The 27,115-nt window shown below is 35.5% G+C and overlaps 1 protein-coding gene across 7 annotated transcripts in view; it reads left to right on the top strand.

The window, feature by feature from the left end:
• DICER1 (dicer 1, ribonuclease III) overlaps positions 1 to 26,768 on the top strand; it is a 63,938-nt gene extending 37,170 nt beyond the window's left edge. For all 7 annotated transcript variants that reach the window (XM_065839312.2, XM_071809602.1, XM_065839313.2 and 4 more), the window contains 16 exons: positions 218 to 350; positions 857 to 932; positions 2,045 to 2,184; positions 4,516 to 4,695; positions 5,442 to 5,655; positions 6,032 to 6,185; positions 8,250 to 8,432; positions 8,832 to 8,937; positions 9,037 to 9,212; positions 9,490 to 10,273; positions 11,652 to 11,807; positions 15,443 to 16,325; positions 18,466 to 18,734; positions 21,308 to 21,470; positions 21,559 to 21,634; positions 21,930 to 26,768. In XM_065839312.2, coding sequence (XP_065695384.1) covers positions 218 to 350; positions 857 to 932; positions 2,045 to 2,184; positions 4,516 to 4,695; positions 5,442 to 5,655; positions 6,032 to 6,185; positions 8,250 to 8,432; positions 8,832 to 8,937; positions 9,037 to 9,212; positions 9,490 to 10,273; positions 11,652 to 11,807; positions 15,443 to 16,325; positions 18,466 to 18,734; positions 21,308 to 21,470; positions 21,559 to 21,634; positions 21,930 to 22,095 — 3,859 coding nt within the window. In that variant the 3' untranslated portion in view covers positions 22,096 to 26,768. The remainder of the gene's footprint in view (positions 1 to 217; positions 351 to 856; positions 933 to 2,044; positions 2,185 to 4,515; positions 4,696 to 5,441; positions 5,656 to 6,031; positions 6,186 to 8,249; positions 8,433 to 8,831; positions 8,938 to 9,036; positions 9,213 to 9,489; positions 10,274 to 11,651; positions 11,808 to 15,442; positions 16,326 to 18,465; positions 18,735 to 21,307; positions 21,471 to 21,558; positions 21,635 to 21,929) is intronic.
• The last annotated feature ends 347 nt before the right edge of the window (positions 26,769 to 27,115 follow it).

Genomic DNA, 27,115 nt, shown 5'->3' with positions numbered 1-27,115 from the left:
ACCACCTTGCTGGAGACCAGCTTTTGTGCTAAAGGACTTGGAGGTCTTCTGCTCAGCAGCTAGTTCATTATGAGTCAGCAGTGTGCTCTTGCAGTGCTCCATATGACACGAAATCATCTTCTGTAGTGTTTACACCAGTAAGGCAAGATTCTATTGAAATATATTTAGGTTTTAATTTGCAGGTTTTGATAATTTGTAAAATGTTTTGTCAATTTAGGTACTGCGCTAGATTACCAAGTGATCCATTTACACACCTAGCTCCCAAGTGTAAAACCCGAGAACTACCTGATCATACGTTTTACTCTACTCTCTACCTGCCAATCAACTCACCTCTTCGAGCTTCAATTGTTGTAGGTATTTGGGGAAATAAAAACATTGAAATAAGTGAATGTGTTGGTATAGACATCTCTGTGCCGTTTCTAGAGTTAGTTTCACTGTTGTTGATTAAAATCACATGATTTTTCTTTTCCTGTATTGTACTCTGTAACTGTATTTAAATCCCTGTTTGTATGTGTTATAATCACTTTTCCAGCAGTTACTGTTTATTCCAAAGACAAAAATATTTAGATATTCTTCCCAGTACCTTGTTTTTTCACACAGTCATGTATCAATTGTAGGGCAATGTCCTTTATTGATTTAGATCAATAGTATGTTGAATTAAAAAACTTGTATTCTTGGCTTCTGTGGAAAAACAACGTAAGCCTGAGTATCTTCAGGAAGCTGTCGTTGATGTAATTTTTTATGAAGTTTGCTCGCCTAATACATTTGTGTTAAATCAAAGTAACTGTTTGTAACATGCATAGTGAGTAATGTGCTATTCAACTGATCTTTTTAAGAATTATTTAAATGTTTGTAGGGTCCTCCGATGAGTTGTGCAAGATTGGCTGAGAGAGTTGTAGCTCTTATTTGCTGTGAAAAACTGCACAAAATTGGTAAGAACTGGAAAAGCAAAACCTTTGATAAAAAATATTTTATAATTGAGAAATTGAACATGGTGCTGATGTTCTGCATGTATGTGCATTTCTGCTATAGCCACCTACTGCAGCTTCCTTTCTCTTGCCTTGTTTTGTGATATGATCATGTACTAATTTAACTTACACCTCATAAGCTAAAGATAACTTTTCCAGGGCAATCTTGTTATTTAATATATTTTGTCTTAAACAACAAATGCAATGCTAGTACAAGACATGTAGATTTTGACATTGAATATACTTAATAAAGGCAAAAAGTCTTGTTCTCTAGATTATTTTGGTTACAGGTCAGGGACTACATCCTGCAGCCAAAAAAATAACTTGTTTTTTAAAGTGAATTGTAACAAATAATAAATAAAATACACAGCCCTAAATTGATTGTATTCTCTACTGTATCATAAGTCATGTTTCAAAAATAGGACATGGCAGGATTATTTGGTCTCTCTTGTCTCCAGTAAATATAATGGAGCATATTCTTCACTGTGGAATGTTTTAAAGTGAATTCCGTGTTATGGGTGTTTTGATAAAGTACAGAAGTATTTATGTATCTTTTAAGCAAAAAAAAAGTGTAGGTCTGGTGTTTGTGTTTTTATTTTGTCTGAGTTAAAGCTTTTGATCACTGAATTTGTACCTGTAAATGTATCAAAGAATAACACCATGATGGCTCAGGTCAGTCTTGAGAGTGCACATTCAACAGTAGTAATTCCCTTTGTAGAATGATACAGAAATATAACTCTTCTCTCTTTCTTGGCTTAACTCCACGTGAGTGATTTTTAAATGAATATTTCAGTCACTGGTAGTTTTTATGGACAAAAGGAGTTTTTGATTTTATATTTTCATGATAGAATTTTTTTATTAAAATTTCAGATATTTTTACTTTAAGTATTGTTGCCAAAAAATCAACCTGTATCACACTTTCCCCGAGTTATACTCCTGGAGCCTTGCAGTACTAACTGTAGTTTAAAAACTTAGGTGAGGTGTTTTCATGAGCAATCACACCTACTGCGTAGTATCTGAAGAAACCAAGATTGGATGTTTTTAATGCTATTTCTTTGTACTTTCATAATATTCAGGTGAACTGGATGATCATTTGATGCCAGTTGGTAAAGAAACGGTTAAATATGAGGAGGAGCTTGATTTACATGATGAAGAGGAAACCAGTGTTCCAGGAAGGCCAGGCTCTACAAAACGAAGACAGTGCTATCCTAAAGCTGTTCGTATCACTCGCTGTTTCCCACATCTCCCATCAAATGCTTTATGTACTGATAAGAAAACAAAATTGCCAGCTCTTAACTAATACGAATCTTTTACAACAAGTAATGCATTTATAGTCGAAATACTGTGCAGCTTTAACAGTATAGAAGCTTGCACTAGTACCTGAATGAGCATATGGGACCATTTGCTCCGGTAGCATCCTGTACCTTCTGTAAAGTTTGTTGGCTTTATTTAACTAGTATAGAAATAACTGGGAGGAAAAATTGTCATTCGTTAATAACCTATAAAAAAATTTAAGTTTTCTGGTAAATACACTAGAGCGAAGGAAGAATTCCTGGCTTTCTAGACAATTTAAGATTGAAGGAGATGCCTAGGGGTCAAAGTTCTCTGTCATATTTTTGTTATATGCTCGCTTTAGTTTGACTTGACTGATTAAACACAGAATTCCATAATTTTTGGTTTAAATCTTAAAACATCAAGTATACTTCTAGTATTTTTTACTTTTAAAATAGTTCCAGATGTTATGCTTAAAACACTAATGGAGTCACATAAGATATTTACTATAGCTCTGCACTATTAGGTAACTTACTATTAAAACAGCCACATCAGTTTGTAGAAGTAGACTTTCTAGATGGTATTTGGGGTGAGATGTCAAATACTTTAAGAGAAAATGCAAAAAAAGAAACTTTGTCAGAGTATTTTGCAACTACTTCAGAACCTTCATTCTTCCCCTGCAGTTGTTACAGGTTCTGTCTGAAGGCCTTTGAATAGGACAGGTAACTTGTTCAGAACAGATTGCCTGATAGCTTCTGATAATCTTTAACTTTTACAAAGAAACCTACAGGCTTTGTTCACATGTAGGAATGTCATGATGTACACTCCAGTGTTAGGTTACAGTGCTGTGTTGTATGTTCAGGTGCAGCCTCAGGTATGGTAGTAACCTATAAGTAATTCCATTTGTGGCATCTTCCACATACCCAATTCGTATTAGTATTTTATATTGGGAAAGCTTAGTAAAGGATACCATGGCATAACAAGAATATATTACAGGCAATGACAGATGAGAAAACCTTTCTCTTACAAGATTTCACAAACAGTTTGAATCTTTGTGCAGTGTTTCTTGGTGCTTCTTGTTACAAGTGCCTTTCTCAGTCTTACCTCGCTAGTGATTTTTTGGAATCAGGGTCATTTGTAAAATGCACAATTATAGTATCTCTCATTCAGAGGAGCTGATTTGTCAAGTGATACATCATTCTTACTCAGTTATTTTTTTTAATACGGAATCCAAGAATACTTTCCCTTTTGTCCCAACTTTTCACATCTGGAAAAGGAGCCTTGGCAAATGTTTAAGGTCTACAAGATCCTCTTGGGCTTAATATAGTTATTAAACTTATGAGTAATTTTCCAGTAAGCCAAAAGCATAGATCTGCTACAGTATAACCTTAAAATTCAGAACTACATGTATTGCAATTTAATTTTAGATAAACAGGAGGATTATTTTTGAGACCTACAAAGTAATGAACTCCTACCAAACATAAAACATGGTTTCTTAAGGTCTATGACAGATATGAGCAGCAGAGTTAAAAATGCTTGTGACTGTTGAGAGTATTCACATCTGCCAAACAGAGTTGTTATTATAAACGTTGTATAGTGTAGCGCCTGGGCAGAGAGGCAGTGTATCAAATTTTGTGTGTTTGTTCCAAGTATATGAAAGGTTTTTGATACTTTTAAACAGTTCTGCTAGGGAAAACAGTCCCTATTAATGGAGCTGTAAGTTCGCCCAAGCTTTGTTTGGTTGGTTTTTATTGTGTATGCACGTTTTTGTTTTTTGTTTGTGTTTTGTTTTTGTTTTTTTTTTTTTTCTTCTACTGTTATGGTCGGAAGACCTTGGATATAATGTGTGCTCCAGAGTTACTGGCTAAATATGGAAATTGGCATCAAAACTTAAGTTATATTTTTGGTGAAGTGCTGTCTGTGTTTTATAGTTAGACTTGCATTTCTACCAGAGGGTGGGTATGGAGGAAGTTTAGGGGTGTAGTGGAAGTTGCCTCTTGGCAAATAGGAAGATGTGGGGGCCTCGTGCTCCCTTGATACAAGTGTTCAGACAGATCTCATGGTTGCCAGCCAGGCTGCTGACCTAATGATTTTACTTAAAAATTAAATTAATTAAAAATTGAATCCAGATTAGTTTTTTTTAATTCTTCATTCTTAGCAATACCTTTCCAAATAAACACGTGAAAGCTTGTTCAAAGAATAGTCTTTGGGTGAAGTTTGCTGATTTTTATCACTTTAATGTTTTCCTTTTTTTTTTTTTTTAATATGTTTTTAGATTCCAGAATGTTTGAGGGATAGTTATCCTAAACCTGATCAGCCCTGTTACTTGTATGTAATAGGAATGGTGTTAACGACTCCTCTACCTGATGAGCTCAACTTCAGGAGACGAAAGCTATATCCTCCTGAGGATACAACAAGATGTTTTGGCATATTGACAGCCAAACCTATACCTCAGGTAATGAGTCTAACTCCTTTCCTTATTCTACATGCCTTACAACCTGTCATTTTCCACTTATTCCCCACCCCCAGACTGAGGAGTTGGAAATGACCCTAAGTGCTGCTTGTATCAAGTTACCTTCAGAAAATAAGCAATAATATCAATCCATTCCAGTCACCACTGCATTTTATGCCTTTAGTGCTGTAACTGTTGTTTCACAACTTAAAAAACATGGTAGCTACCGAGATGGCCTGCAGCACTACCTTATCTACATGAAAGCTATAGTAACAACTCCCCTCAGCATTCCTAGTCTGCAGCAGCAGAAAAATTAGGCCATGTTAATTGAAATTGGCACCTCTTGCTTAGGAAAGTTTTTAATAGACATTTTCTGTGGATGAGACTCAGCTGTGGAAGATTTTTCCAAATTATGTTTCCTAGTGTCCACAGAAGAAAACATTTCAGCAATGTTGTTGGTTTTCACATTTCTTCCTCTGTAGTGGAAGACTTCCATTTTTACTTAGTCTTACATAAAGAGAAGTGCTGTAAAACACAGGGGGTACTATTAAAAAATCTGTTGTTCTTCATGCCTTCAAAATCTTATCTATAACTGAAGGTCATCAAAGGTCAAAATTTTGATCCAGTTTGTGCTGGGGTCTGGCAAGCACTACCTCTTTATTTGACCTAAACACCTGGTATTCTGTAGAGGATTCACAGTCTGGATTTTCTCTCTCGATTTGGTTTTTTTTTTTTTTTTCCTTATTTAGATTCCTCACTTTCCTGTGTATACTCGCTCTGGAGAGGTTACAATATCTATTGAGCTTAAGAAGTCTGGTTTTACTCTGTCGCTACAAATGCTTGAGCTGATAACGCGACTCCACCAGTACATTTTTTCACATATTCTTCGTCTTGAGAAACCTGCACTAGAGTTCAAACCCACAGAAGCTGATTCAGCCTATTGTGTTCTACCTCTTAATGTTGGTAAGAACAGAGCTCTTGTTTTTTATTCACTTTGAGTTCCTTTAGCAGCGTTTGTTAATGTTTTATGTTAAATTTCTGGTGGTAGCTGTAGAAATAATACCATATGTGGTAGTGTGAAAATTTGTCAGTTGTATTTTTATTACTTCTTCATGATTCCAAATTAATTCTAACTTGGTGATGTGAATTGATTTATAGTAGGTTTCAGCTGACTCTGTAAGGGTCTAAAATCATATACATGTCTCCTTTTGAATTTTTTTTTTAAATGATCAAATATGTGTACAGAGTAAGGAAAAATATTGTAATTTACTACTTCCCAGAAAGTTCAGCCTGGAAATCTTGCTCCTGAATAACTGATTTATGCATTTTCTTTTTCAAGTTGATGACTCCAGCACTTTGGACATTGACTTTAAGTTTATGGAAGACATTGAGAAATCTGAGGCACGTACAGGCATTCCCAGTACACAATATACAAAAGAAATGCCTTTTATTTTCAAGTTAGAAGATTACCAGGATGCAGTTATCATTCCAAGGCGAGTACTTTATACAGATATGTACCTATTGTATTTATACGAACACTTGTAATATGGAGATGTATCTACACAAAATTGCTTGCAAGAAATGCTTGCCGTTAATCTGAAGGTATCTGATGATGTCTTAAATAATTTAAAGATATTTTATAGTCAATAGTTAATCTTGCATAGTAGGATATAAGTGTTTAGGCCTCCCACGATGCATTACTTTTTATTAGGGATAGTAGACATTACAAATCTTCTGTGGTATTCTGATAAAATGTTGCAACTTCATCAAGAGCTGGCCTGCTGACAGCAATATTAGTTTGAAAGATTGAATGGAAATCCTCTTCTCTGGTTATTGCTTATTCATGCCAAAGGCCTGCCAAAGGTGTGCTCTTGGTAGACGGAAAAATTAACAAGTGAAGAAGAGCAATTAAAAGAATCTTTCTGTTGAGTGGTATTTAGAAGACAAATTTACTTAATTTTATGTACTGTTTTCCAGAACTGGTAAGTTGGCATGATGTGAAAATAGAAAATGGTCTGACTGGCTTGTCTTTGTACCTAGTATATTGTAAACTGCAATAGTTGCAGAATATATATGGAAGATTAATGTTAGTACTTTGTTTTAGCCTCGTCTGTGTTAGACTTTTTTTTTCTTCCTTTAAATGTCTTCCTACCTTTTTAGATCACTACTGTGGTAAAAATGCTAGTGTAAAAAGGTTGTGACAGACCATCGCTGTGTGTAAGATTACATTGTTTGATAGAGCTAATGCCATAGAAGTAGCTCCCAGGTGTTGCAGCTCAACACAGTTGCTGGACTTCATTGAAGTTGTGGTATTTCACCTGTCTGAAGATTTGATGGAAGTGCCTAAAACCTCTCATTTATGGCTGAGTACATCTTATGAGAATTATTAGTTGCTATCTGTTAATATGCTGGCTTTGGAGAAGCCAAAAATTTTTGATCTTGTTTCACACATTAAGAGATCTCAGAATTTCAAGTACTTCTGTTTTCAGTTAATGTAAGAATGGTGGAAATATGTGCTTGTCCTTCTCTGTCCTACTTGGTTGTAAGCTCCTCAGAGGAAGCATAATACCATGACTGTGTATTGGTGCAGTTCCAATTGCATTCTTCAGAGCAAGCATGATTGTGAATAAGATAAGAAAAAAGTATTTCCTGAAAGCTCCTTTAACCAACATGTTCTTCAGTGAAGAAGTTCAGAGAGCCTGAGAACATGATTTTCGTGATTTTTCTCTTTGGAAGAAAGCTAAACAGACTCATTAATAGTGTGTTAATTTTATTTAGAGATGTATATTTAGATATTTGGATAGAAGCTTAAGATGATAGATGGAGCAGGTCAAAGTATGAAATAAGCTAATATGCAAATCTAAGTATTGAATGTTGATTTAATTGTTTTCTAATTACTATTATTATTTTCCTGTGTATGTGTATCACCATAGTACCCAGTGAGCGTCAGTAGCCACATCAAAGGTGTTGCTGCATTTTGGCTCTATTTTTCTAACATTCTGCCTAAATTACAAGAATTGCACTGTGCTTGGTAGGCTTGTGAATTTACTGCCCTAGGTATTTGGGGTTTTGTATTTTAACTTTATTTGGAGGTTGACTTGGTTAAAATGTGTGTTTAGATGTGAGTTAGTACAACTTTGTATGCAGTAAAACTCCATTTCTACTGATTGTAGCACATAGACATTAAAAAGTCAAATGATAAAGTTTAATTGTTAGGTGTTTGTAATCAAGAAATTGTGATTTGCAGCATTAATCTTGGACACTGCTGTCCAGCGCTTCATTTTGTGTTAGATATTGAAGACATAAGTCCTGCATTGAACTTAAAATGTTTCTGTTGAGGGAATTCTTTAGATTACAAATTGACTTTATTCTTCCTTATTTTATAGCACACTTTGCATTTAGTATTTGAATTAGCTGAACAAATGGTTTCTACAACAAAAAAAAGCCCACCGACCAAAAACCTCAAGTGAGCTATTTAACTGTTTATCACCTTGCCGTATTAGAACATGGAGAACTTAACAGATGACTGTTGTTGGTTTTTTTTTTTTTTTGGTTAGGTATCGGAATTTTGATCAGCCTCATCGATTCTACGTTGCTGATGTATACACTGATCTTACTCCACTCAGTAAATTCCCTTCCCCTGAATATGAAACTTTTGCTGAATATTATAAAACAAAGTATAATCTTGACCTGACCAATCTCAACCAGCCACTGCTGGATGTGGACCACACATCTTCAAGGTAACGACAGTCATATTTGTATCTGATATTTGTAGTTTGACAATGAAGTGCCTTTTTTTTTTAATTATAAGATAAAACTGAGGGCTTGTGTTTTCCAAAATCAGTAGGTAGGGGCTTTTTGTGTGGTGTGGTGGTTTTTTTTTGTGTTGGGGTTTTTGTTTGTTTGTTTTGGGGGTTGTTTGTGGTTTTGGTTTTTTGGTTTGTGTTTTCTTGCGGGGTACTTGACTTACGTTGTAGCAACCATAACTCGAGGCCGCTTTTTTGCAGATGTAACTGTGCTGTCACTTCACAATGCATTAAGGTTGAATGCTAAGAATAAGTCATCACTTAAAGTTTAGGCTAGTAAGTTCTATTCGTTAATTATGTACTCACGTTAAAGTATTTTCAAATTATTTTTAGACTTAATCTTTTGACTCCTCGCCATTTGAATCAGAAGGGGAAAGCACTTCCGCTAAGCAGTGCTGAGAAGAGGAAAGCAAAGTGGGAAAGTTTGCAGAATAAGCAGGTAAAACAGAAGTGTCTAATTCAAGTTGCCTCTTTCTTAACAGTAATCTGATGACTACCTTTACAGGTAAAATTCTTTTCTTCCCCCTTCTCTCTCCAGATACTGGTACCAGAGCTCTGTGCTATACACCCTATTCCAGCATCTTTGTGGAGAAAAGCAGTTTGTCTCCCCAGCATACTTTATCGCCTGCACTGCCTCTTGACAGCAGAGGAACTAAGAGCTCAAACAGCCACGGATGCTGGTGTAGGGGTTAAATCACTTCCTGCAGATTTCAGGCACGTATTTTTTCAATACGTATTTTTCCATATGATATCTGACTTCATTGAAAAACGAGGTGAAAACAGTTACTGCATGAATTTAAAACTGATACCCTTTGTTTAACTCATCTCAGTTTTCAGTGAAACGTAGTTTAAAAAGACTTGATTGGGAATGGTAAAGTGCCGCACTCACTGTTCTTTTCTGAAGAATGTAGCTTTTTTAAAAATATGTATGTACTTGCAGTCATCTTGTCCTAATACTGTTTTTTAACAAAATCAGCGTGTGTCTTTACAGATATCCTAACCTGGACTTCGGATGGAAAAAGTCTATTGACAGCAAATCCTTCATCTCTATTCCTAACTCCTCTTTAGTAGAGAATGAAAATTACTGTAAGCACAGCACAATTGTAGTCCCTGAAAATGCTGCACATCAAGGTGCTAATAGAACCTCTTCTGCAGAAAACCATGACCAAATGTCTGTGAGTTACAGAACATTGCTCAATGAGTCACCCAGTAAACTCCAAATTGATGTCTCGGCAGAACTTGCAGCAATTAATGGTGTTTCTTATAATAAAAATCTTACCAATGGCAGTTGTGATTTAGTTAACAGAGACTTTTGCCAAGGAAATCAGCTGAATTACTGCAGGCAGGAAATACCTGTCCAACCAACTACCTCATATCCCATTCAGAATTTATACAGCAGTGAGAACCAGCCCAAGCCCAGCAATGAATGTACTCTACTGAGTAATAAATACCTTGATGGAAATGTTAACAGATCTACCTCAGATGGATGCCCCAAAATGGCTGTGACCACCAGTACTTCAAAAGCTATTAATCTTTCAAAAGACAGAGCAGATACTGAAAAGAACCTTTCCAGTGGGTACTCCTCAAAAACTCTCGGTCCTAATCCTGGTCTCATTCTTCAAGCTTTGACTCTTTCAAATGCTAGTGATGGATTTAATCTGGAGCGACTAGAAATGCTTGGTGATTCATTTTTAAAGCATGCCATCACTACATACTTGTTTTGCACTTACCCTGATGCTCATGAGGGACGGCTGTCATATATGAGAAGCAAAAAAGTAAGTAGTAACAATCCAATATTATGTAAAAGGCATGCTATAACAAGCCATATATATAAAAATTGTACTAGAAAATTGAATAGCAACAGGTTGATTTAATTCCGCAGCTTTAGTAATTATACACTGGGTAGTGTGCATATTAGGAATAAAAATACAAGACTACAGGATTAACATTGCCATAAGTGTGATTGGTTGAACTTGTTTTCTACAGTTCATTTCAAAACCTGAATCAGCTCATTACCTGCCTAAGAAAGGGTGGGACTGAACAGAACTAGAAGTTCTGGGTTAGTGAAGACATGTAGTGAACTCAATACTACAGTTGTATTGAGTAGAAACTCTTTTAACAGAAGTGCTTCAACAAGGTGTGAGAGGTAACAGCACGGAGCCTTAGACTGTAGCTTTCTTCGACCTTTTATTTTTTATTTGTTGCTCAAGAGGCTACTTACCTTGAAAAATTTTAGCACGGCCTTACAGGAACGCTAAAAATGAATCCACAAAAAAAAAAAAAAACTTACAGAACTGTTGCATCAGAACTTTTGGAAGTATTTTGAGGTAAATATAAACAGTAGGGAGCAGAGTCTTCAGTTCTGCTGCTGGTTTTAAATTCTGGAATAATCAATCGTGAGAGTTTGCTTTGTTTGGGGTTTTTTTCCCTCACATAATGCGATAACTTGAATTAAATGCTACCTCTGATAAAACACATCACTAAGTATTAAATGATTGAGTAGTTCAGCCTTGGAAAATAAGGAGAGCTAAATAAATTGCACAGTTCAAAAAAAAAGCAAGTGATTGAATCTCCAAGTTCAAATTTTAGACTTCTAAAAGAAGCATGGAAAGTGTTTAAAATGAGAAATAAACATCAGAAGTTGATAGCTGAAAAGGAAGTACGTTTGTGTGAGAGTGCTTTTTCCTCTTCCCTTTAAAGTATTTAAAATAATTTTAGAGGCTATCAGAATAATGTCTGGATGATAACTTAATAAGATTTGTTATATGGAACTGTTTTAACACTTTCTACTGCCAAGATTTAGGTCAATCTACCCGTAACAGCAATTATTTTTCATTCCAAATCTAGTCTGAATGTTGATTATTAATGCTGGTAGTTAATGACACTTGTACAGCTTGTATTTACTATTTTAAACCTAGCAATAATTTTATTTTGCAAAGGTACTGTAACATGTCACATTTCTTTAGCTGAAATTATCATAGCTAAAATGCCTGACTTTAAAAAGAAAACTGAATTCCCTTTTGAGAACTAGAGAACATGCCTAATGGTACAAGATGTGGCTTGATAAGTAAAATTGTTTTGCTCTCTTTGCATTTTAACTGGTTTTCATCTAAATGTATGTCCGGAAGTTTACCAGAATATTTTTTCTTGAAGGTCAGCAACTGTAACTTGTATCGCCTTGGAAAGAAGAAAGGACTGCCCAGTCGTATGGTGGTATCAATTTTTGATCCACCGGTCAATTGGCTTCCTCCTGGTTACATAGTCAACCAGGACAAGAGCAACACAGATAAATGGGAGAAAGATGAAATGGTAAGACTTTATTTAACTAATTTGAGGTGTAATTATTTGTGCATCAGTATTCTCTCACCTTTGCCTCCTCCCCACCCCCAGATATTTTGCAGTTTTCAGTAAAATAACATAAATCTATATCATTGTTTCCTTTCTAAAATTTCACTGTAACTTATGGAAAATGAGAGGAAAACCAATCCTGACTAGAACCCAAAGTACTGAACATCGTCCAATAATGAGTGTATATATTAATAGAAAAACAGGGAAGAAAAGCATTTTCCATGTAGTTAGCATGCTCTGAGGAGGTTTTCTGAAATTTCTTTTGGAAATTTTAGATGGAATTATCATTACTGGTTTAGTTGTAATATGTACAGACAGAAGACTGTTTCATTTTAATAAATAATGAGTTAACTTTTAGAGAACATATGAAAAGGAGTTTCTGGTTTTCGTAGTGGTGAGGCAGAAACAGGGTTAGAACTGTCTTGAGATGTTCAGTATTGGTTGCTATTGGCTAAACTAAGGGTATGACTGAGAGCTCCTTCTCATCGAAAATACAAGGTTGGCTTAGTCACCCTCACTGTGTTATCACCAAAAGCTTCAGAATGACAGATCTTAATGAGGAACAATTAGAATTATTTTCTAACTAAATGGATTGTATTTTGAGAGTAGAAGTGCATGTCAAAGAAATATCACTAATTGAAGTAGTCAGTGACATAATCTTTAAGTGTTTGAGACCAGTATGGAGATTGGGGGAAGGGGATGGAAGGATTTTTCTTTTTTCCCAATTCTGAAGACCTTGCTTGGATTATGGAACCACCAGAGGGCACATGAGAGGACTGTTAGGTAGAGGCACTGTGCAAATAAATGTTTATTGCAGAATAAAACTACCTGATTATTGTGGTTCTGTATTGTGCCAAGATTTCATCTCAAAGAGACTTACTGCTGTACCCTTCTAAAATAGAATAACACATTAGGGGCAGGAGCTAATAACTGCTTTTGAATAGCTTTCAGTTCTCCATAACTTCTCAGTGGCCTCTTCTGCTTTGCTAGTCACTGTTCATTTGTAAACAACTAAGAAGTGGTTTCTTTGTGCCAAGTAGATATTTGGCTTTCTTTGGATGTAAATTTCATTCTCTATCTATGGGCTGATGGTCTGTGACTGGGGCTAGAAATCTCATATCATAATTACAAATTATTACAAAAAACATCCTAGTCAAATGTTAGTATTTTTTGTGTTACCAAGCTTAATCAAGGGGAAGGATCTTCCTTTGTTCGTTTGACCAAAGAGCTGATTTCCAAAGAGCATGAAAAAAGTGCATACATCAGGGGTGTCAAACTAATTTTCACTGGGGGAAACATCAGCCTTGCAGTTGTCTTCAAAGGGCCGAATGTAATTTTAGGACTTTAAAATGTAATTACTCCTACATTTATACCCCTGACTTACATGTATTTATCTTCAGCTTGTAAGTGGCTGTTACTTATTCAAAATCAATCAAGTATTTAAGAAAAGGTTCGTTCTTCTGGAGTTCATTCTTGATTTGTTTTTGAAATGCTGTCTAATGATGAAACAATCAGCTATCAGAATTACTTCCTGGCTCCTTTACCTAGTTTTCATTTTCAAAACTTAATTTTTTTTTTAAATTTTTTTAAATGCAAGAAACGATGTGTAGACGATGTTAGAGTACTTCATGTACCTGTCATGCTAAGTAAATTTAATTTGATTTCAAGAAATGTGTGAATTAAATTTTAGTAAAAATGAAATTATTTATTAAATCGTTGCGAAAACAGACACCAAAATCTGTTTAGAGTCATCCATATAGACATGTCTCACTCAGTGTATTTTTATTTCACTGACAGTTAAGACAGGTAGTGTGTATTAAGAAAAAAAAGAGCACTGAAATAACTATTTCTAACCGAAATTTTGTTATCTCTTTCTGATCAATTAAAGTTACAGAAATTCCTTCTGTGTGTATGTGAGATGGGTAATGACGACATTTTGCCCAAATAATTTCTGCTGTTTACTCTATTAATTTCTATAGACATTCGTATTTCCCTCTCCTCTCACTACTAAACCTGACTAATCCTGCTCCGCCCTGATGAAGAACATCATGATCTATTTGATCCTTAGATGGTTTCATGTGCTGCCTGGTGCACCTTAGAGCTACCACTCATCTGCACCTCTGGAAAGTTGTGCCTTTGGCCCAAAAGGAGAGATCCCCAGTGGTAGTATCTGGTTCAGAGATTTCCAAGATTGAATGGTGGAGACCTACAACATGATGTACCTAGACTGAGAACAGATCTAGGCTGCTTCACTTGATTCGAAACGGTGTTGGCTTTCAGGACTCAATCCAGAAAAGCTCTTGGAATCTGATGTCGCTCCTACCAAATGCAGGGACAGAATTCCCACTGACATCAGGGATGCTGGGTTGAGCCTGTGAATAGTCCTTTTCATGTTAGAAAGACTACTTGTGCATTTAGCAAATATGTTCAAGTGCTTTCCTGGATTGGGGCCACGGCAAATTGTGCAGCGTTGTGTAGAGCTCGGGCATATCTGTACTCAGGTTGTAATTTACATCAGTCCATACCAACTTGCTAATATTCAGTTTAAAAACAAACAAAAACCCATATTACAGAAGTGTGCCATTTTTTCCTGCTTTTTACATTTTTAGACCTGCTATACTGAGTTCCTGGTAGTATTAAATGTATGACAAGCTGTAGAGATGTCATGTTTGTTAAAACTAGGAACCATAGTGCAAGTTTATAATTCTTACAGAACCAAAAATTGGCCTATACCTAAAAATAAATAAGCAGCAAGATCACTTACTGAATTTCCAACACATGTAGTCAAAACTGTCACCCAGATAAGCATTACATTCTTGCCAGCTAGCTGGTATTAGATTCTATCATATGATCTGTAACATAAAAATCACCTGCATTGATTCACTAAACTTTTTACTGGTTGCCAAGTAGACTGAATTAATTTGCAGCTATGTTTGAGAGCATAGATGATTGTCTTTTGTTGCTTCAAGTGATGATTATTGAGGGACTAGGGTAAGGAAGTTCCTAGTTGTTTCATTCAATGTGTTCTCAGTTTATGTGTCCCAAAATTGAGATTATGATTTTGACTACAGTAAACCCTGCAAGCCCCTTAATATTTGCCATAGAAGGATGTTGAAAGAATCTTTGGCCTTGCATTGATTGAACATTTGTAATAGCCTTACTTAGCACCTAGAGAGAAGGAGGCACCCAAAACTGTTTGTATTTCTCTAAAATTGTTAATTTAAAATTATTTCTTTTGTTCACTTTGGCTTGCAAGCATATAATGTTTAGTGGTTTCAAAATTAATTCTGTATGGGTCACATTCAAGTATAAGCATGAGTTACTATGAAATGCAGCCTGTGTTATATGTAGAATGTGTGATATTGTAGATTAGTAATAAAGGTTTTTGTATTCCAGGACAATTATTCTAGTCTTAAGATGCAAGTGTTAATTGAGGTTTTATTGTGCATCTAATCAGACAATGTAATTAGCAGCATTAATTAAAAAATCCATCTTATTATTAGCAGAAAATACTCATATCTTGCTCTTCGGACAGTTCTGGAATAAAAGTTGCTCATTTCCCTCTTCAGTACCATAATTTTTGTGTTCTTTCATAGACAAAGGAGAACCTGTTGGCTAATGGTAAACTTGATGATTATGATGATGATGAAGAGGATGAAGACCTAATGTGGAGGCTACCCAAGGAAGAAACAGACTTTGAAGATGATTTTCTGGAGTACGATCAGGAGCATATCAAATTCATTGATAACATGCTAATGGGATCAGGGGCTTTTGTGAAGAAAATTTCTCTCTCACACTTTTCAACCACTGATTCAAACTATGAATGGAAAGTACCCAAAAAGTCATCCCTGGGTAATGTTCAGTTTTCATCAGATTTTGATGATTTTGACTACAGTTCTTGGGATGCTATGTGCTACCTGGATCCTAGCAAGGCTGTTGAAGAGGATGATTTTGTAGTGGGCTTCTGGAATCCGTCAGAAGAAAACTGTGGTGTTGATGCAGGAAAACAGTCTATCTCGTATGACTTGCATACAGAGCAGTGTATTGCTGACAAGAGCATTGCGGACTGTGTGGAAGCCCTGTTGGGCTGCTATCTGACCAGCTGTGGTGAAAGAGCTGCTCAGCTTTTCCTGTGTTCACTGGGGCTGAAGGTGCTCCCTGTAATAAAAAAGACTGATTGGGAAGGCGCTTTGTGTGCTACCAGAGAAAACTGTAACAGCGAGCAGAAAAATCCTTCACCAAACTCGTTTTCTGCTTCTGTAGCTAATTCTGAGCCTTCTCTGTATAAAGACCTGGAATATGGCTGTTTGAAGATTCCACCAAGGTGTATGTTTGATCACCCAGATGCTGAAAAAACCCTAAATCACCTTATATCTGGTTTTGAAAACTTTGAGAAGAAAATAAACTACAGTTTTAAGAACAAGGCTTATCTTCTTCAGGCATTTACTCATGCCTCCTACCATTATAATACCATTACTGGTAAGTTGTCTTAAATTATTTTTTATTATGTCATAAATGCAAGAGAAGTAGTACAGATTGTGTTCCCAAACACAGTCTTTTTTGAGACATCACGTATTACTCTAAGCAGTTCCTAGTCTCTGAATACAAAATCTTAGAAAATAATATCTTGCCCCTTATTTAGAGGGGGATACTTCTTGAAGCTGTATCTCAATGATTATTCATATTTTGACTTGATACAGATACAAGATTTACTGAAGCCTAACCAAGTTTTGGGAAAGAGCAGCGTTTTTCATCTCTGGTGCTGTATCACTAGTTATATATGACTGACATTAAACCCTCATTTAGCTGAAATTAGTTCTTGTAGAACTCTGGAAAATTGCACTGTGCTTCTAGAAGTAGCGATCATTTTTTGCAAATATATTTAGCAAATCTGTTCCATAATTTAATCCCAAGAATATTTCCCTTTAACTGTACTTCTGAAGATTAAAAGTAGACTATACAGCTTACGTTAGCGGAACAGTATAGGATAGCAAAATATGGAGACTTCCATTTGAAGTTGTGAATTGCAAGGCTTAATTTAAATCTAGGCATTTCATTGCGTAAATATTTAAAGTAAAAATTTGAAGCAGTTGACTAAATCAGACTAAATATTAATTTCAGGTAAAATGTTTAATGTTTTTGTACATGACCTGAAAAGATTTTGCAGCAGTACCAATTTGTATTTCTGTAATCTTCTTGAATTACTTTTGCTTATACTAATAAATTTAGTATTCTTTCATTCTAAAACTTTAAATATTTTCCTGCGATAACACACAATTAAAAACAAAGCATGGGGAAATTCCAACTCTATTTCTAGTGAATGGCAGATTCCTGTGCGGTCAGCAGTCTAAATTTTTCCTGGTGGTGAATTGGTTCCTTATTCCAAGAAGAAAGCTTTGCTTTAATTAAAGAAATAAGTCATTTTGAAATGTTAGTACATTGAGAAACAGTTCTGACAACACACTGAAATGCTCCTTTGGGATTTCATTCTAGGTAATATAACCCACATATATGTTTACTTTTGACAAATGTTTCACAAAACATATAGAAAATAGATGATTCCTTTTTATTTGTGTGCTAATGGACAGAAACCTTGAGGCCTAGTGTCCAGATGAAATTACATTATTGGTAGCAGAACCTTTTGATTCCATTTCTGTTTACCAAGTAAGACAACTGTGAGTTGCTGTTACCTGTGACTTTTCTCTTAAGGAGTGACTAGCAGTTGAGATCTGGCAGCGTCTATGTTCAGCTGCTGGAAAAGCAACTTAGTATCAGCTATTTCCCTCTCGTGTTACTTTTGTAGTAATTTTGTCTTTCTCTACTAACCTATCCCTATTTACTTTCAAGAGGCACTTTTGCTTTTGTTTATATTCTAAAACCAGACCTCTGTAGCTCTCCATTTCTGTGTCCCCTGATAATTTTCTGCACAGCAAAGTCTTGGCAATTTTAGTTTCCAGTTAAGACGACCCATTCTGAATGGGCGTCTTTGCTCAGTGCTTTTTAAGAAATTTAAATGTGTGGCAAATAAATTAAAAATCTTAGATTGTATGTTCCCCCTGCCTTTAGTACATTAATTTTTTTGAGGCTTAATTGTTATGGTTTTCAGATCAGCCTGCTGGTGGAATCTCTTGATTTTACTTTTTGATGTTTCTCAGCACAATGTGAAAATCTTGAGTAAAATCATTGATTATAAACACATTTGTTTTGCTGGCCTGACATTAAGATTGGGATCAAAAGTGACTTTATGATTAGATATAACTTCTGTTTTTTCTATTTATTTTTTGTTTGTTTTGAGTTGGGGTTTTTTGTTTGGTTGGTTTGGAGGAGTGGTTTTATTTGTTTTTGTTTGGGTTTTTGTTTTATTGTTTTGGGGTTTGGTTTTGTTTGTTTGTTTTGGGTTTGTTGTTGTTTTGGGTTTTTTTAATATTTTAATAACACTCCTTTTAAACACAAAGATGCCTGTTCTGAAAAAAATTCAGCCTGTCCTCTCTGAGCATTGGTTAGTTTGTGGAATTTATATGGCAGTGTACCAAACCTCCTATCCAGAAAGGCCTGGAAAGAATGTGTGTGTTAAACTTAATTGTATTGTTTTACATTCTTCTATTTCCAATGCTTTAAGATTGTTACCAGCGCTTAGAATTCCTGGGAGATGCAATTTTGGACTACCTCATAACCAAGCACCTTTATGAAGACCCACGGCAACACTCTCCAGGAGTTCTTACTGACCTACGATCTGCTCTAGTCAACAATACCATTTTTGCATCATTAGCTGTAAAGTATGATTACCACAAGTACTTCAAAGCTGTCTCTCCGGAACTGTTTCATGTTATTGATGATTTTGTGCAGTTTCAAATGGAAAAGAATGAAATGCAAGGAATGGATTCTGAGGTTAGTGGATGTAGAAGAAATGGATCTGATTTGAAGCATGTCACTGGATTTCTTAGCGTGGTGCCCATTTTTGTAATGTTTTAGTTTTACGCACACAACGGCCATAGAAGCAGGCTCTCAGTAATAAAGCCTGCAATATGCGAAGTAAAATACAGTCTTCAGAAAGTGAAAAGTTAGTAAGAACATTCAGAAAATAATCAAACTGAAACTAGTTTGCCTGTAGATTTTTCTGTGATGCTTGATTTTAGTCACTATTTTGCTTTTGTGGTGGTATTAGAACAACATGTTGGGGGGAAACACTTAGCTTGCTTTTGTCACTGATATGTTGGAAACACTACTGTACCATAAAATTGTGATGAAGGGTTACTAAGTCACATAATGCTGACTCAGGATGTCCATTCAACATCGTGAACAATGCTACCTTGGCACAGTGCTGGGATTACTTCATGTGGTACACTGACAGTTATTTCCGCTGTTTTTCGTCAGACCGTTTCTGTAAGAGCAGGTGTCATTGCACTGTACTCAGGGGTATTCCACATGCTCCCTGCTAGCCAGGGAAACATTATATGTGTCTTTCAAATAAGCCATTTGAAAAATGGTTTTACTGAAGACTTGCAAACTCACATCATATCTGTGCTGTGCAGGCAAGGTAATGATAATGAACATCTATTTGCTAGAGAATAGACTAAAACTAACTCATTTAGGTGAACTGATCAGAAAGTATATGAGAGCAAGGGCCTTGCAAGTCCTGGAAGAGATGGACTTTCTCATTATCCTTTCTTTAAAAGTGTTATCCAATAGCTATCTCTAATAATTTGTCTCCTGAAAAACTGATGAATCTCTTAGAAAATATTCTGAGAATACTGCAGCACTGAATAAACATGTTATCTTTGTCTTTAGTAATTTATTCTTTCTGATACACAATTTAAAAGCTTGGGAAGCAAAATACTTCAGTTACATAAATGTGTTTATAGCCCATGCACTCTGTTGCAAAGTGAATTCCATCTGTTTTATGGAAAGGTTCAAGAAAACATTGACTAATAAATTTGTCATTGAGATGTAGAGAACATAAATTATTTTACATCAGAGGCTTAAACTCCGTTGTCAGTTTTGTTTTCTTCATAATATGAGTGAAAAGGCTGAATACTTATTTTAAGAGCTTATAGTAGTGATTTTTAGCTTTGTTCAGTTTTTGTTGGTATGCAAAAAGATTGCCTAGAAACTTCCACCAAAGTTGCAACCAAATTGTGTGATAGCTGTTTCAAATAAAATTCTTGTTTCACTCTCCCTACGCCTGCTCCCTATCTTGGTCTGGCACTGAATTACTGGAACTCTTATTTCATCAGAGTTAATGCAAGAGTCTTTGTTTCTGCAGTTCGTGCCAGCCAGACTGGTTTCCATGTGTGTCTCCACGTCATCTGCTTTTCTTTTTTCAAATCTCACTCCTGAAACATCTGTTGTCCCTTGCCTTATAGTTCGTAGTTTCTCTCTCCTTCTGTTATTTCAGTATAATGGAGAAGTGCAGCACTTTGCACTTGGTGTGAAATGTGCTATTCAAAAGAGTTGAATTTGGTTTTTAAACCTCAAAATTCCCATTTGGACTGTGTACACATCAAGTCTAACTTCTTGTTTGATTTATTTTAGGTAGAAATATTGAGTGGGACTAGTGTGTGAAGTAGTACAGTGACTCTTAAGAGGACAGAATTGACTTTAAAACCCCAAATAGGGGCCAGAGGGAGAGAGTAGCTGCTGAGGGAAAAGACCGACAAACTTATTTCTCTTTAGCCAGAGGACAGTAATGGTCAAAAACTTTGTTTTCAGCTTGCTTTGTTTGGGCTTAGGTGAATGTGTATTAGATGTATTTGAGTTATTTTTCCATAAAGGATTAGTTTAACTCAAGACCTTTAAGACATGTACTGCAAGTTTAGTTTTAATAATTAGAATAGGCTGTTCTCTGAAATTAGTAGCATAGAAGAAAACACTGCCTGATGCATTTAAAAATATCTAAATATGCCTGTTAGTTCAGGCTGATATTGCTGGTTATCAGTTATTTATGGCTTGTTTTACTCTTGCTGGTTTCATGCTTGTCTTCTGGGGTAAATGGGGTAAGGAAAAGTACATGTGATTTTCATCCAGAGATTAGACTTACAGATTTTAAAGTCTCATTCTAACAGATATTTAATGTATGAACTCTTCCTTTGTTACGAGTAGCTTTCTCATATTAATTGATAGAGCCAAGTCTGTTTCTTATTGGAAAAAACAGACCCATGGCGAAATCTTACGGAATTATTTCAGAAGGAATTCACAAAGCATATAAGGTCTCTGTACGCAATGGTGGTTGGGATTTTTTTTTTCACATTTGAAAAATGATATATTTGGTTTGGGAATAAAAGAACTATTTCACTGTGGAAAGTTGTCAATGAAAAACTTAAAGGAAGCAGCTCGGGATAGGATGTGAGAGAGCTTAAATTTCTGAAGATCTTTGTTTTATTTTAAAAGAAGTAATTGTTTCTCTCTTTTCTCCTCCCCTTCTCTCTCCCTCCCCCTCCTTGGCTTTTTTTAATTGCAAACAGCTCAGAAGATCTGAAGAAGACGAAGAAAAAGAGGAAGACATTGAAGTACCAAAGGCCATGGGGGATATATTTGAGTCCCTTGCTGGTGCCATTTATATGGATAGTGGAATGTCTTTGGAAATGGTTTGGCAAGTGTACTATCCAATGATGAGGCCATTAATAGGTATTGTCAGCTTTCAGAAAAAAAAAAATAATTAAGCGCCATCTGCTATGAAGAGAACAAAGCTAAATATTTTTTTTTTCCCAAATAGAAAAATTTTCTGCTAATGTGCCCCGTTCACCAGTGCGAGAGCTGCTGGAGATGGAGCCAGAGACAGCCAAATTTAGGTAAGAGAATATTTCCTTTGGTATACGCTGCCATAAAATATTTTTAAGCTGTGCTTCGTAGACTACTGAGGATTTTTAAATGTCAGGAATTACTTTTAATTTCTGTTGCACTAAACAGCTAGCATGGTCCTTTCTTCACTGATTTTTATTTCTTTACCTTGCATACCTTTCTGAGCAAAGTGATGATTTCTGTTAAACCTATACTGCTTTAACTTCTGTAGAAGAGAGAACGTAGGTCTCTTATTTAATGTTAACTTGCCTAGGCAGTAAGTAATTCTTGTGTATATTTTTGCAGTCCTGCAGAAAGAACTTACGATGGAAAGGTGAGAGTAACAGTGGAAGTTGTAGGAAAGGGAAAGTTTAAAGGTGTTGGCAGAAGCTACAGGATTGCCAAATCTGCAGCTGCGAGAAGAGCACTACGAAGCCTCAAAGCAAATCAACCTCAGGTCCCAAACAGCTGAGACTCCTCTTAAAAATAAATAGAATGGGGGAAAAAAAAACCACATACAGATAAAGCAAATGTTTAAAAATGTTGATGTTGAGAGGAACAAATTGGAAGACAGAATTTAAAGTTTGTTGGATAACAAAATAGATAACAAAACATTTAACATGTATAAAATTTTGGAACTAATTGTAGTTATAGTTTTTTGCGCAAACACAATCTTGTCTTCTTTCCTCACTTCTGCTTTGTTTAATCACGAGAGTGCTTTAATGATGACATTTAGCAAGTGTTCAGAATAATTGTTGTCAGGTCTTTTTGGTTTACTTTTATTGTCAGTACAGCTTTGCTTAGTATTAGAAGGCCAGGGATCTTATGCCTAATGCAGTTGCTAGATTTATATATAGTAACCTTGAAATTCTTCAATCTGTGCACTAGTGCCAGTCATAAAGCAGTTGATAAACTGTACTGGATGATTTGGTATAAGAAAGAATAAGTGTGCCAGTATTCCTTTTTTTTTTCCTTTTTTTTTTTTTCTTTCCTCTCCATGTCATCTTTTGACATTAAGATGGCATTCCCAATCATTATTGCACTTATTTGTTAGGGACAGATTTTAATTGAAATGGCTGGCATACTGGTAGAATGAAACTTCAGTTTCCTTATGCCACACAGTCTTGCATAAAAAAAGGTTCTTGCCTTAAAAAGAAATAAACCCTCATTAATAATCTTTAATTTCTGATCTCTTTTGGAACAAACTGTTTTACATTCCCTTCATTTTGTCGTGCATTTTACAATGATACAGCTCTATATTTACAGTACAACTCATTACTGTAGCTGTGACTTATTACAGGATTATAATAGAAATTGTATTCATATATATGTAATTAGGTTATTTTTAACAATTCTGAGGAGGTGATTAGTGTACAATTTTTTTTTTATACCATAAATGAAATATGGTCTTTGGCTAAAATTCCAATTTTACACAAACATGCAAGCTAGATAGTTCCAATACTGGAAACAGTAATGAATTGCACAGTGCAAACTGTCACTCTAACAAAAATAACCTTAGACATATCACACCTAAAATATGCTGCAGATTTTATAGTCAATTGGTTACGTATTTAACAAACAGAGCACCTTTACACTTAAGAGATATTTCCACGTAAATTTCTTACTGTACTTTTCAGAGTTGCATGCATATTTCACCTACCAAAGCTGTGCTGTTAAATAACATGAAAGTTGACGTTTGAGGTATAACTGCCGTACTTTTGATACATCTGTGATTTAGGTCCTTAATTTAGAGAAACTAGGTCATTGGTGTTTTGGTCTACTGGGGGCGGGGGGAAAATCATACTTTTATTTGTAGGCTTTGCCTATACTTCTTTAATTAGATTTTTGTAGGCACTCTTCACTTAAATACCTCAGTTCTTTTTTTCTTTTCCTTCTTTCTTTTTTTTTTTTTTTTTGCATGCGTTGTTTTTTTCTGTTTTGGTGCTATGTTTATGTATTATGCTTGAAATTTTAATTTTTTGCACTGTAACTATAATACCTCTTAATTTACCTTTTAAAAAAAGCTGTGGGTCTCGTATTCCCACCAATATCAGTAGAGGTTTGCTGCAATTTTGCCCTGTTAATTATGCTTGAAGTTTGAGAAAGCGGAGCAAGGTGTTTTAACGTTTTCCAGCACAATAGTTTGAACTTGATGCTGTGTCTTATGTATTAAATTACAAATAAATACTGTATTTCCTGCTTTTAAACCCTATTCCTTTCCTCACAAATGCACACTAAAACAAAACAAAAACTGTCAGCTCTTGCTTTCTTAATAAACAAAAGCCTTTGTGACAAGGAGTAGACATTAAGCTTTTCTGAAATACAGTTCTCAAAAGTTCATGTATTTTTTATCTCAGTCATTTTTCATTCTGCAAAAAGGACCATTCTTGTATTTGAAAGCAGCATTGTTATAGTGGTCAGACCAAGAGTTAAAATACTAGCTTACAAAAAATTCAGCACATCCGTTTGGTACTTCAGTCACGAAAATACGACGGGGAAGTATAAGACCTGCGGGTCTCGATGTGCATGAAACAAATGTGAATGAGACAAAACACTGAAAACATGTATCTAAGTTGTCGAAGGTAAATTGCTTTGAGATAACTGTTTGAAAAAAATATCACCTATTTAAATTATAGCTCTCTCCTCATGGTAGAAGTGAAGTTTCTTAGGGAAAATACATGATCACTGATGGTAACAATTCTGTGTTTCTGGCCAAACATAAATCAGCGGACAAGAACAAACCATCTAGAAAGTCGTGATAGTTTTAACTGCATTATGAAAAACTAAAATTTCAGTTGGTCTTTGAATGCCTCGAATTCCATATCGGCTGTTGCAAGGTTGTAGATTCTCAGGGGTTTCAGGTAATTATTTGCATAAAGTGCTGTAGGGTGTTCCGATGCCAAGAATATTAAGTGAACTTGCTCTGTGTTTCAGAATAGTTTAATGATCACTTTGTTACTAAATAAAGCCTACAAATTGGAAATCTGAAATATGTAGTGGCTGACTATAAAGTAGTTTCTGCTGCTCATGCATTTTTAAATGCTTTTAAAATGCCGCAATTTTTTTCCAGTGTGACCTCATTGAAATATTTTTTTATCCTTTGAGATAGAAAATTCATATTAGTTTCCATGTTATACATCTGTGTGTTTTACCCTACAGTTGATATGATTTTGATAATGGACAGTGTGTTCTATTAAAGACCTAAATCTGATCATTTGAAGGTTGGGATAGAAATCACTTGACATGCTATAAGCACAAGTGTAAGTGGACTGTTGCAACCCATCTTCAAAAGCAACCACACAGGCTCATCATAAATAGTGTGGGGGTTAGTTGGCATGAACCTTGTTCTATTTTTTTATCTAAGTCCTGTTATACTGTACTTTAAACAGTCCTCCTAACTATGCTGCATTTTTATTTTTATGGCTTTTTTTTGCGCTGTTCTGTTCATGTAGCACAAATAAGCATTGCACTTGGTACCATGCTTTACCTCATTTCAAGGAAAAAAATACTTAACAGAGAGGAAAAATGTGGTTTGGCCTTGCTGCTGTTCTGATTTACTGAATTTGAAAATGATAATTATAATGCCTGCAATGTGTCATTTACTTGCACAACTTAAATAGGTCATTTATAATGTCTGTGGCATTTTTACTGTATGTGGAAAAATACAACGAAGATGTGTAACAACTCTTGATTGTATTTTTAAAGCTATTGTTTCTCTACTACATCATTTTACTGTTATGTGAAGTAATTAAAATTAGAATGACCTCTGACACTCCAGTAATTATCTCTGAAGAAACCAGCATGTTATGCATATAATGTAGTTTTTGCGAGAAGACAGCCCCTAGTAGCATGGTCAACCTCAACTAGATAGCTCCTCAGTCTGAATATTGAATGCTCAGTAGCGACTTGTGAAGCGTCTGTTCAGCTCGATGCTGCTGAAGTCCATACAGAAAAAAAGCCTGCTATTTTTAAGTCTCATGACACAATAGTCTGTTGTGACTGCAGAGTACAGAACTTGGACGAGAACCAGTTTCCATGCTGGGGTAGAATGTAGCGGTGGCCCAGGGATGAGGTGCCGGATCCTCGGCTGGTGCAAACTTGATGTGGTATCATTTTAACCGATGGAACTGCATTCTTTTACGTACCTGAAGATCTTGTGCTTATATGTATGTTGCATAGTTTGGGTTTTCCTCCTTGTAAGTGAATATAGAGCTAGAAACTGGAAAATGTGAGTTTTATGTTACTGCCTATGACATAACTATGCGACGTGCATACATTGGTATAGAAAGTGAAATCTTTGCATCCCAGTCACAGCAACACACGTAACCCAAGAATGACAAATGGTACCGTGGTCTGCTGTGAAACTGCACTTGCCTTTATCTGACAGTATTCTGGGTTTGTGTGTTCTGAGTGGGGTTCCCTACAAAAACATTCTAATGGAAATCTCTCTATTTGTTACGTGAGTAAAGCAAGAAGGATTTTGATTTTTGGTACTTAGTTACTGACATTGATCTTCTTCCAATCGCTCTAATTTTCAAGAAGTTAGTTTCTTTACTTTCATACTAGGTTTAAAAGTTAAAAACACTACAGTTCATGACCATGAAATGTAATCTAAATATCAACTGTAACTCAATCTGAATTATGTTAGCAAATATCTAGAGGTCATTGTAGTATACTCCACTAGCAGTCAAAATTAACTTCTGTCAAAGCTAACTACGTTTCTTAAAAATAAATTTTATCCAATGAAGTCCTTGGGTTTTTTCCCTCTTTTATTTGAATGGCAACCACAGACTACTTCAATTGCTTTGTAGATGCACTCAGAATTTACTGCAGCAGCAAGTTGGAGAGAAAAATGTTTGTGAACAAGAATTGGAAATTGCAGGCATTTTTATTGTAAATAGTTCGACTGAAAAGATGGTTAAAATCAAGTAGAATGAATAACAAATATAATTTGATGGACAATAAAATATTTACCATCACATGCTGCAGCTGTCTTTAAGGGACATAAAATGTAATTCATTCATACTGTAATCATGCTGCAGAAGTTTGCAATCTGCACCTTATGGATCACAATTACCTTTAATAGTTTTTTGTAATAATTGTAGCTGAGTATATCTCCAATAAAGTTATGGTCTGTTCACCTTGTATTGTCTTTTTGCTTTTGTTTTTAGTTCCTTTTAGTCTTTCCATAAATCTTCTAGAGTTTACAAAATATTACTTTTCAGTCTTGGTCTAAATAAAGAAAAAATTGTGAAAACATTATTTCTTGACCTTGTTTAAAGGCAAGTCTGCTTGTCTCTTTCCTCTGATGAATGAGCTGTCTTCATAGCTATGTGGACTCTTAAGGGACACTCAGGTTAAAAATGATGATGTACATGCTACAATCTGATCTCTGGGTTGACCATTTTTACCTGCAACGTTTCTGTTGGAGCTGGGAGGCCCCAGAGCACAAGGGTTCAGTAACACACAGTTCGGCACATCTTCTAAGAACA

The sequence above is a fragment of the Patagioenas fasciata genome, chromosome 5 (assembly GCF_037038585.1).
Source record: "Patagioenas fasciata isolate bPatFas1 chromosome 5, bPatFas1.hap1, whole genome shotgun sequence".
Taxonomy (NCBI): domain Eukaryota; kingdom Metazoa; phylum Chordata; class Aves; order Columbiformes; family Columbidae; genus Patagioenas; species Patagioenas fasciata.
The sequence above is the reverse complement of the archived record's forward strand: the minus strand, read 5'-3'. Positions and strand labels throughout refer to the sequence as shown.